We start from the raw sequence: 11,961 nt of genomic DNA on the forward strand, positions 1-11,961 counted from the left end.
TCCCCGTAAGTGACTTAGGCGTGAAGCCGTACTTCCCGTGAAGGGCCTGCCCGTAAGACGGGAGATTCCTGCAAAACAAACCACACAAACACGCGACAACAATTCGTATGGCGAATCCACAATAGATACATGTCGCTCTTGCGCGGGAAAAAGCGACTTCCGTGCTTCGTAGTCTCGCGATCTCTTGCGGCAGAGTCTTCTCTTGCTGACGTTGGTACCCCCTTTGAGTGAGGGCATGTGGTGCTTTTATAGCTCCCTGGCCACGGCACGAATAGCTGCTCGCGTAGAGATCGCGGCCGTTTTTTTTTTTTTGGTTTGCGCTGTTCTACCCGAAATAAGGAGAGAGAATTCGCTGGCTGGTTTTGTTGCTTTATCTTCCAAGTGGCTGCCCACTTATTAAGTGGGCGGCCCACATATTTTAAAATTGGTCTGAACCTGCCCAAAAACTCAATAAAACCTTATAAGTTAAAACCAATGCATTTCACAACACTTCCCAGGCGTCCCTGGATGCAACCACATGCACGAATGCAATGCAAACATAGATTCCTCGCGGGAAAGCGTCTGCCTTCCCGCGATTGTTCCTGCTTTTCGTAAAAAGCTTCATTGAACCCATCTTTATTCTTGTGCTTGCGTTCTTATGCGTATTTTCTTACTCAGTTCGGATTTCCTCCTTAGCCTATGGGATGCCCCCTTACTGATGCACCCGTCACCCATCATGTGACGCATCAGAGGCACTCGTAACCCGGCCCTTTCCACCGAACTTACGGAAACTCCTTCGCGATGTTTACCGTCACCTATCAAATGACACATCAGAGTTGTCCGTTCCTGATGGCAGTTCCTGTAGCTACAATCTTTTTAACAGTTCTTAGTGCACATAATAAAATATCCTAAAAAAGAGATTTAATCATTAAAAATAAGAAAATAGTCCAATTAGCAACAAAAAGTCAGTTGACTTTTCGAACTCGACTGATGTCGAGAGTGCTTTTTAAGTTTGAAATCTGTTTGAGAACTTGTTTGGTGATCCTGTTTGGAATTTGTTTGAAATGGATGGTATCTGTTTTAAACCTGTTTTGGTGCCGATTTGAATTGTTTGACTCTGGTATGATATTGGTTTCAATGATTGGTGATTTTACTCCCGTGTGGAGAAGTCAGAAATACTGCTTTGATATTGTTTGAACCTCAGAACGACGCAGGCAGATGCCTAGGGAGCGTTTTGTTGTATGTTTGAAGACCTCGGAACGACGCAGGCCGATGCCTGGGGAGCGTTCCGTTGTATGCTAGAAAACCTCCAAACGACGCAGGCCGATGCCTAGGGAGCGTTTGGTTGTATGCTTGAACCTCCAAGCGATGCAGACTGCGGTCTGGGGAGCGTTTGGTTGTACAGTTCTCTAAGCTTATGGCTCGGACCTTTTTAGGTTATTTGCGGGGGGAGTGACGAGGTAGTCGTTGAGTAGCTTATACCGCAGACCGTTTGTCTCGAGAGAGTGCTCAACGACGCTGTTTGTTGTGTCTTGTAACATGCATATGTGAGCATTTGTGTTGCATTGTGATGTGTCAATTACTGAATATTCCTAATTGGATGAGATTGCTTGGGTATGTAATTTTAGTGCATCAAGACACTCGTGGAAGATCAATACGGTCTGGGTGTGATGGCTAATTTTACTACGCCGGAATATCAAGAGTTCCGATATGAACGAAAGGAGAAGCTAACTCCTTGATCAAAAGAGCAGAAAGGAGAAGCTAACTCCTTAATAAAAAGAGCAAACTGATTGTCCCTCGGAAATGTTTGAGCTAACTTGAGTTGTTTTGCAGATATGCTGTAATCGCGGACGATTACTCTCTTTCAAGAAGGGAAGATGTATCAAACTGCTGACGTGTCAAAGCCTAAAGAATGGAGCCAACTTACAGATGTGGCCGAGGGGCCTAAACTGTCACAAAGTGATGACGTGGCTGCTCGACAAGAGAAACCCTAATCCTAATTTTTGCCAGAAACCCTAACTATTGAAAGCCTAATTCTGGAAACCCTAACCCTAAAACTTGCAAACCCTAATTTAAAAACCCTAACCCTAAAACTTGCAAACCCTAATTTTGGAAACCCTAACCTAAAAATTGCAGAAACCCTATCCCTAACCCTAAGGGCAGCAGGGAGATTTTTGAAAATTGCACTGGCTGATGACGTAGTAGGCCGTACGGATTTCCGTAAATTACGTTGGCAGCTTTTGGCATTGCTTTTTGGACCAAAAGCTTTACATTTTTAAAGACTTTTTACTGTAATATGTTTTTGGGGCCTAGGGTCTTTAAATATGAGGTAAGGGCTCATTCTCTGGCATGCTTCTTGGAGAAGGTGCAGAGTCTCGAGTACCGGCTTGTACTGTGTTGATGCAATATAAAGAATAACGAAAGGGGCGCCAAGGTTTGGGGCCAATACTCTCTGGGGTGGAATTCCGCCACTGCGTGTCGCGTGTCGTCTCTCTCTCTCAATTCAGTTGTTATTGAAGTGCTAAAAGTTTGTTTCAGTCTATTCTTTTCTATTGGCACGTGGTGCTCGCCTTGTGACAGTGCAAATGATCACAAACAAAGTGGCAAACACTGTGAATGAAGGTGCATGAGACTGAGAGATAGAGAGAGAAGAATACGACACCAGAATGTTGTCAAGCCCTCCTCCGAAGGCCCTACTCTCTATGGCGAGAGCGGTCTTCTATTGATTGCACAAATCTCTACAATGCAATGGACTTGTCGACGATGAGGACGACGACGAGACGGGCTGAAATCTGAAAACGCTAATGGTTGAAATCTGCAAATCTTTATCTGCTGAATTCTGACTCTATGTCGGTGACGACGGCGATGACGACGATGCAACGACGACGCGCTGAAAATGCAGATGTTGAAATCTGCGTTTTCCGGGCTGAATCTACAAACTACGCTAGATCTGACCGTGCGGCAAGGATTTGCTGCGGGAAGGTGAGATCTGCGAAGTTCGGAACTGGTTCTGCTGTGTCTTGATGCTGAAAACTGAAAACGCTGATGCTAATTTGGGTTCTGTCTTGCGATGGAACTGCAAAACGCTGGCTGTTATGCTGCTCCAAAAACGCTAGGGCTGATGTGTGTCCTGCTGCAAAAACGCCAGGCTGATCTTGCTGTTCTGCTAATGCTAGGGTTGATTTGTGATCTTGATGCAAAAAACGCTCGGCTTCTCCTATTAGGCTTTTGCTGATGAAAAACGCCAGGCTTGGTGTGGGGGGGGGGGGGGGGGGGTCTTGCTGAGAAGGTGCCTGTTGAACAAGATGTTCCTGCTGCCTCTTCTGCCAGAAAGTGCTAGCGCTAGCTTTACTTATATACTTGCTTGCTAAAATTGCCCTACCTAGTTCCCAACAAAAGTCACTTAAAAATAATAAGTGAAAATTGACTAAAATAGGGAAAATAGGTTTTTTGCACTGAAAAATGCTCCTGATGGAATCTGATGGTAATCTGATGATCCTGCTGTGTGCAACCAGAGGATATGCATCTACTCTAAGTGTCTGGACATGCACGGTCTGCGAACAGACTCAGAAAAGTGCCAGATCACTTTCTAATCTAGGCCGACTGAACTGAACTAAACCCATGTCATGAAGTAGCTTGTCCACGTACACATAGGGTTAGATGTGCACGTGACATGGTATCAAAGCCTTCAGGCTTTGCTATGTCCCAAGGTGCATCTTTGCATCAGTTCCCCTCCCAAGGAGGAGAATCTTCATCGATCTCATCCCCTTGAGGCTAGCACTAGCATGTCTGCCGATTTCCGTCGTGGGAAAGTTGCAGAACAGTCTAGCGTTTTTCAGCCCTAGCGTTTTTTGCATGATGAGTAGGGTTCTTGCATTTGCCGGCCCGGATCTGCACACCTACTGTAGGCGCTACCTCCCTAGCAGCAGATCGTACCCAAGAAGCCAAGATCAGCCTTGAGTTTTTGCTGGCAGATTTGTGTTTTCGGGACTGCTGGCGTTTTTAAGAACTTGCTGCGTTTTCAGTCACACGCTGCCCTTGTTCATTCGAGTTAGCGGTCTACACTCGCCTGGAGAGCCTTCTTCAGCCCCTTAACGATTGAGAAGTGCGAGAACCCCCTCCTCTGACACTCTGTGTCATGAGGACGTGGTAATGGCTAATTATTGTCACGAGGACGTGGCAACTGCTAACCTTAGTTGTTGGTTTCTTTCCGATGATTTTTGTTTAATTTTTGAGACCCTCTTTTTGAAGTTGCAAATGGCCGGACATTGTATGGCTAGTGTGAAACGGTAGTTTCACCCGCAGAAGTTGGGCGGCACTGAAATTCCAGTAACCCCCCCCCCCCCGGCAACGCATCCCGAGCACACCGTCGGTCCCGTTGGTGCTATTGGCTCCTTCAAGCATCCGTCGGCCCACTCCGTCCCATCAATGCGTCCATGCACACGGTCGGCGCTATCGGCCACATCACGGTGGAGTCGCAGGTGGCTCCCTCATCGCACTCGTTGGCCCGCACCGTCCCGTTAAGGGTGTCTAGGCTCTGTTCAAAGTCATCTAGGTCCCCTCAACAAAGACAAGAGGTTGTGGAATCCCACGGCTTCCAAAATTTTGTGCCAGTATTCTCCAGGATCCCAGGTAAAGAATAGAACCATCATTTGCAATGCCCTAACAATAGAAATTTCTACTTCATGCTAGAAAGGATAAGATTTGTAACCCGCTTCTTTGAAATTAGCATCCTGCTCTAAGAACGTTTCTTTAGGAAGGAATATCTTATCTTCTTCTGATCGTTATGCTCTTACGAATTTTCATCGTGATATTGTAATCTCTTATGTAGATAAGTGCTCTAACAAAAGGTTCTATTTAGAATACTTGTTAGGTGAAGTAAACTCTCAAACGTACAATGGTTGTGGTCTTTCGATGCAAGAGGCTATCTTGAAACATCAAGACTTTTGTAAGTCTTTTGGCTTCAAGTGCCAGCCTAAATGACCTTTTTGGTATACCGTTTGGAAGTTCCACAAAAAACCTAGACTTATAGCTGCTTCTTGTAACACCTCTCTGAGCGAGGTTTCCAAATGGCTTAGTTATTGTTTCAAAGCCATTTTATCTAGCATAAATGAACTATGGAAAAATCTGCTAAAGGAAGCAGAGGTACCTATCGATTCAAGTTGGATCTTAAATGATTCAATAGTTGTGATTCTTGTCATAAAGTTTTGAACTCTTCAACAAGCATTAAGGACAAATCTTCTCCTTTTATGTCTCCAATTTTTTGACTTTACAATGCTATATACGAAGTTAAATTTGGAGGACCTTAAATTCAGAGTCAAGTCTCTTATTTCAAAAGTTTTCGCATACAAGCTTGAGAAGGATAGTTATTGCTAGCAGAAAAGTCAGCCTTGAACTTTGTTTCTTATGGTTAAAGTAAGAATGTAGATGTAGACAAAGGAAGAAAGAGATTCACTGGGATTGTAGATGACATTGACATCATATCTTGGTTATATTTTTTTTTGGATAATTTATATATAACCGTTGGTGACTCTCTTTTCAAGCAAACAATTGGTATTCCTATGGGCACTGATTGGCTTTTTTTTTTTTTGGCTAATTTCTATCTTTTTACTTATGAGTTTGATTTTATGGAGTGTCTTGTCCTTGCTAACACTTACCCAATATTTTTGCACAAGTTATGTAATGTAAGACGCTTTGTAGATGATCTTTTTGTTCCTGACGTTCCTTCTTTTCAAGATTTTATGTACTTGAATTCGAGTTCTGTAGGGGGAAGAATTGATCCTAAGGAGGTTTGTGAACTTAACTGTATCACAAATAGTGATTGTTGTGCCCTTTTTAGACCTTAAAATTTTTCAGACACCCTTGGGATTGGAAGTAGATATCTATGATAAATGCCTTGAACCGGATTATGCCAATCTAAATATCACATGTTTGCCTCACATTTCTTTGAACATTACTCTTTTAGCTAAGTACGGTATCATTTGCTCTCAACTATTTAGATTTTCTCGTCTTTGTTCTAGTAAACCTGCTTTTGTTGTTGAGTCGTGCCATCTTTTTTCTTTACTCGTTGAGAAAGGATGCTCATTCAAAAGAATCATGAAAAACATTCGTTCATTTTTGCATCGTAGTAAGTTTATTTTCAATGTTTTTTCCTTTGGAATGTACAAGATAATCAGTAGTAAATTCAATAAAAGTGAGGAGCTTAAAAGCCCACTTATTGTTTGACTTAGTATCTCACTATTTTGATGTTTTGATCTCTAGCGCTTCTAGTATTTTTTCTCTAGCTTAACAAATGTTAGCCTTTATCATGGCTGAGTATGCCCATCACCTCTGAAGGTGATAGAAACTCAGTTCGTTGGTTTGATAGAGTATGTTCAAAGCATGAATGGCCTCTATACAAACCTGCACCTACTCTTGGGCATTTATGACGTGAGTAGGGATGTCATAGATGTTGTTCAAGCTATGCATGATAAAGGTGATAATCTTATTCTTCTTGCTTGGACAAGTAGCAAATTTGAGGTCACATATTGTCAAGTTTGGATCTTTGTACTTCTTTGGTTATTTTCAGCCTCTTCTTCGTAGGTTTGTAGCAGTATTCATTTCTAGTTTTTAGCTTACTTTAGGACTTGAGATTTTGTTCCTTTAGAAGTTGTTGTGTGGAGGAGGAGATTTTCAACAGGAAAAAATTTAAGATAAGGTTCGAGCAATGAGATTTAACTAAGTTAGGGAGTCGAAAAAATATGTAGTTTCTTGGTTTCAACATATAAATTCATTTTTAGTTGTCAAACTACACTAGAATAGCCCCAATTCCATGAGAGGACCTTTGGAAGACCAAAATTATGCTCTTACTCAGCACGTGCTTTAGTATGCAATTATGTCTCAAGTGACTTGGAAACTAGTCTTTAAAGTAACACTAAGTACTAACACGTGGCTTTTACAAACATAAAAGACGTCATCTCTACAAAGAGATATAAGCATTTCATGATTTTCTTGAGAAAACATGTTAAAATTTTAATAAAATTTATGACTTAGAACTTAGCATAATTCTCTCCACAGGGCTTGTATTTAACATGGAGAAAAATCCAGTGTTTTCTTTCTCTCATAATCAGAAGCGACGTGTAAAAAACTTAATTCTAGCTTAAGAAATAAGTTGCCAAAACTTGGTAGGGAAAGAGGACAATTAGCGTCTCAGGACACTCGAATGTCCAGTTACAGAAATAGTGTTAACAAGATCATAGAGTTTTGTGGACTCACCAACTGTGAAATCTGAAATGCCAATTTTTTGTCGCGGCTTAGACTTTTGCTCGACTCCCCCTTGGTCTTCATCTTTTCTTCCCTTTGTGAAGCTTCCTCATGCCTAACATGCTTAACTGCCATGGCGTCTACCTCTTCAGTCTTGGTCTTCCCTTTCGCTACTCCCTTCATGCGTTTCTCTAGTGATGGCTTTGAACTGCCTAGGATGGGGCGGCAAACCAAAGAGTCTATCGTGAGGTCCACTGATTTACACACCAGAGGAAATTAAGGTGCATTCAGCCTAAGAAAAGATTAGTTGCCTCACAAACAGCGTAACAAATGGTTTGGGATCAAAATCAAAGCAGAACTGCTGGACGTTGCTTGCTGCTCCAAAGGTGGCTCGAAGCCCTGGCTCGAAGCCCAACTCCAGAAGTAGACTGTTTGGTGTCAAGGTCTCCTGTGAGGCTGGTGGGCTTGATGAAACCAACAAAATTGCTTTATTCGTATTTATGCAGGGCGAGGAAGTGAGGCTGGAAGATGATTGGGCGCCCATGGATGAACAGATGGATTCAGAGGAACTTGATAAGTCCTTGCGACGTAAGGAAGCACATTCAAGAGCAGTTGTACTTGAAATGGTATCAGCTTCTGGCCCCTCTTTTTTTCTGTTTTTTATTGAATTGTAAGTACTTTCTGACATCATGTTAATTTGAGTGGATTAGATAGGGGACATTCCAGATGCTGAGATGAGCCCACCAGAAAATGTTCTTTTTGTATGCAAACTTAATCCTGTGACCCAGGTAATACTTTTTGCCTTGAATAGAGGTCATAATTTGTGCATATTCCACGAACGATGGGAGGCTTATACATTGAAGTTTGCAGGATGAGGACTTGGAGACAATTTTCTCTCGCTTTGGCAAGATAATCTCGTAAGTACAAGTTTTCTTGGGGTTTTGTATCAGAACAATGACGACTTTTGTCCCTCTAACCTTGTAACTTCTCTAATTGCTTAGGGCTGATATTATCAGGGATTACAAGACCGGCGACAGTCTTTGTTATGCATTTATAGGTTTGTTTATTATTTCCCCTCTTTGGCGATCAAAATCAACAGTTTACAATATGGTTTACATGGTTTATTTTCAATCTTCTGCAGAATTTGAAACACAGGAAGCATGTGAAGCAGCTTACTTCAAGGTAAATTCTCCCTCTCTTGCAGGACATGCCACTTAAAAGATGAAGAGGAAGGATTTGCTTGTACTTGGTCTGACTCCTGCATTTTTAGTCCTATACAGCCTTCCAAAACATTTTTTGTCCAAATTAGAGGAATAAAGTTCCTGAGTTTCTTTGGACAGATGGACAATGTTCTGATTGATGACAGGCGCATTCATGTTGACTTCAGCCAAAGTGTGTCAAGGTTATGGACACGCTATCGACGGTTTGGCAAGAGGGATGTTGACGATGGCAAAGGTTAGCACTCAAGTGAAGTAAGGCCCATAGTCCAGACCTTTTTCTAACCTGTCTGATCTGGCAGGTAGCAACTTTGATCCCAAGTCAAATGGTACAGGTTGTTTCAAATGCGGTGTTTCTGGCCATTTTGCTAAGGATTGTCCTGGTGAGAAAGATGAGGACGGGCGACCACAGGAACGGCCCAAATATGAAGTCAAAAGTACTGAAGGTCAGCATGGTGGAGCGGCAAAAAGGTGAGCCAAAGTATACTCTATTGGGAAAAAAAAAACAGGAAATCCTCTTGACTTTTGCTACGAGTGCTTATTTTGACTTGGAATTTTGTAGGTATGATATGGTGTTTGAGGATACCTCAGATGCAGAGGATGAACAAGCTGGACGCCAACTTAAGAGTTCAAAAGAAGAAGGAAGGAATAGGCTGTATGATTCACGTGCAGCCAGGCGGGAAAAGGATGAATCCCATGGAAATCGAAGTTATCATCATCAAAGCAAGGAATATAAGAGGTATCGTGAAGCAGATGACAGAGGTGAACATCAAATCAAGGAGTCTAAGAAATATTATAAGTCTGACAATAGAGAAGGTAGACATTTATCTGGCTTTGATAGTAGGCATATAAAAGGCATGGATACCATTGATGAGATAAGGTCGGATAGAACCAGGAGCCATCGTGATAGACTTGAGAGCAGCTCAGATAGACACGCTAGTCGGAAAGACAGTTCACTTGAAGATTATCGTAGGGGCCATCGTGACAGACATGACGATGTTTCAGAAAGACGCACAAAGCGGGAAGACAGTTCATCTGAGGAATACCATGAATCCAGACGCCATTTTTCATCCAATACACGGAAAAGAGACCGGGAGAGTTTGCGAGAGCATCCATATCCCGGTTCGCGGAATGATAAAAGCGACAGGCATGATAGTTCTGTTTCACGGAACAGGTATAGAGAGGGTTCACCAAGGGATAGTCATTCCAGGGATGCAGAAAAGAGTCATGGTAGACATGGGAGATAAATTTCTAATTAAGCAGATTCATCTATCCATAGCTGTATTTTTTCCATAGAACCCCAGCAGTTGCAAAGGAACATCACGGTGGGGATTACAGCTTCAAGACATGTATGAAGGGAAGGGAAGACGAGAATGAACAGACGAATACAGAAGACATGCAAATTTGGAAAATGTTGGGATTGAAATTGCTAGACATTGATGTTCCTGGTATGTGAAGTACATTTCACAAATTCAATTGTGTAAAGCTGGAGTACAAAAGCATACCACGACAGCTTTTATCTCATGTAGTGAATCAGCTCGATATCTGTTAAAGACTAACCATACAGCTTCCAGGTCCGCTCTTAAGTAGAGTGCAATTTAATGAACGTGCGAGCATCATCAGCACAAACGTGCATAACACAGATACTCCTGTTGTAAGTTGATACAGAAGTATTTTGTCCTCTTTCTTTTTGGTGAGGCTGCCCAAGATATGTGCCCCACTTGGTTTTCAGTTGTAATTTTTGTTGAGCCTACTTTTGGTTAGGATTATACAGTACAGGCACCATGCATACAGGCAGCGTGCAACAAAACTCCTGCATGAGTTGGGTAAAGAGATGTCAACTCCAGAAATGTGTCTGTCAGCAGGATGAAAATGATATGTTTTATCTTTATTTGGTAGTGGTAGTGTTGTTTATTCTTGGCACATGGCTCTGCTGATGACACTTTGTTTTGGAGTTTTGAGGAACTCTCTTGCGAAGTTGATGCGCAAAACTCTCTGTCGTATGCCAATAAAACCTATGATCAGCATGAGGGCCTTTGCATAGAGGGGTCTAGGTTTCACGAGGCCTCTACCCTCTACAAAAACTTCCTAGTGCCAATATATGATAGTGGCAATAGATCTAACCAAATGGCAGAGGCTACACCCACCACTAGAGATGATCCTTGAAGTTGGGAATGAAAGTCTTCGATTTGGAAGTTTATAACCACTTTGTTGAGGTGCCTTCCTGTGGCGTCAATAATAACATGTTGGATTGATGTTTTCTGAAGTGTGGACATGGTTTCAATCTCTTGCTTGAGATGTATGTAATCATTTCAAGAATATAATATTGCTTGGTGTTTCAATTTGCACACATGCGCTTGCGCACACTTTTTTCTTTTGTAAATCAGTTTGATTAATTTACTAGTGGGAAACCTCAAAGCGAGGAAACCCATCAAGAAGATCATATACAAGAGAGAGCACATTAGTGTTCGGTTGTACAATATGGCTAAAAACATTCATAGGAGAGTTGATGTACCTTTGCGATGATATCACCAACTTCCAAGACGAACCATAAAGATTGCCTAAGAGAAAGCTTGAAGATTGGGATCTGCATGAATGTGATGGAACATATAGCCATTACGTTGATTGGTAGAAATGAATGTGATGGAACGTATATGTCCAAAGTAAGCCCAATATCTGACCCACTGTTGTAAAGTGGGTGAGAAAATGCCAAATGCCCAAAACCGTTTGTGGAAAACCATTGTTGAAAAATGGATCCGCATACAGGCTGACACGTGGCAAAGGAAATCTCTAGTAATGCAAATCCCATAACAAGTGGCAAACATTCTCTTCCACAGTCGAGCAACGGACACAAGAAAAAGGGCAGATATGATGTGCCCTAAGAAAAGTGTCCATCGGTAGCACTCAAAGCAAACAATGACAAAAAAACAACCACTTGTTTGAAGGCAAGTGGCTTTTCCACAGAGCAGAGAGAGGCTTCCTCCACTAGATATCAGATTTGTGCATGTGCCAAAGGGCATTACAATGGTTAGCAAGCCAAGGTTGTGATAGAAGAAAAGAAAAAACTCGATTGGTAGATATATCTTGAAAAGGCGTTTCCCTAAGATTCCAATCAGACATGTGATCACCATCAGACAAAGGTGAAATGGGCAAAAAGTCAACCAGCATTTGTTGAAGTTCTCTCTAGAATTGATGGTAATGCATGCCCAATCCAAAATGGCGAGAAGCAAGGGAAACTCAAAAGTGTATCCGGCCGCATCCACCACATCCTCAACCATACGATTGTCACAGCAAGAGAGGAAGTATGCTTAGCTATGCAAGCGGTCAACCAAAGTAAGAGAGAATGCCCGGCTCCAATGAAGACTCTCCAAATGAAGCAGTTTCCTTCATGCCAAGCATTCCATGATAAATGAATCATAACCTCTTTCCAAGTGGAGAGCAAAGTGGAAGCAAGAGGACATCTAGGAAGGTTCCCTTCCATCTTACCAAATACCACCTCTCAAATAGATGATTGCTAGTAGCC

General features: G+C 42.2%; 1 protein-coding gene across 2 annotated transcripts in view; it reads left to right on the top strand.

Moving 5' to 3' along the window:
• The window catches only part of LOC147450079 (peptidyl-prolyl cis-trans isomerase CYP59-like), a 77,221-nt gene extending 66,860 nt beyond the window's left edge, over window positions 1–10,361 (top strand). Inside the window, exons 8-16 of one of the 2 annotated variants that reach the window (XM_086519411.1) lie at window positions 7,728–7,847; window positions 7,932–8,009; window positions 8,092–8,138; window positions 8,223–8,278; window positions 8,363–8,403; window positions 8,562–8,676; window positions 8,741–8,909; window positions 9,001–9,612; window positions 9,735–10,361. In XM_086519411.1, the coding sequence (XP_086375537.1) occupies window positions 7,728–7,847; window positions 7,932–8,009; window positions 8,092–8,138; window positions 8,223–8,278; window positions 8,363–8,403; window positions 8,562–8,676; window positions 8,741–8,909; window positions 9,001–9,612; window positions 9,735–9,894 (1,398 nt within the window). In that variant the 3' untranslated portion in view covers window positions 9,895–10,361. Of the gene's footprint in view, window positions 1–7,727; window positions 7,848–7,931; window positions 8,010–8,091; window positions 8,139–8,222; window positions 8,279–8,362; window positions 8,404–8,561; window positions 8,677–8,740; window positions 8,910–9,000 lie in introns of both variants that reach the window. The other variant, XM_086519410.1, reaches the window with a different exon arrangement.
• Window positions 10,362–11,961: the final 1,600 nt, after the last annotated feature.

The sequence above is a fragment of the Adiantum capillus-veneris genome, chromosome 9 (assembly GCF_014529385.1).
Source record: "Adiantum capillus-veneris isolate H3 chromosome 9, ASM1452938v2, whole genome shotgun sequence".
Classification (NCBI taxonomy): Eukaryota; Viridiplantae; Streptophyta; class Polypodiopsida; order Polypodiales; family Pteridaceae; genus Adiantum; species Adiantum capillus-veneris.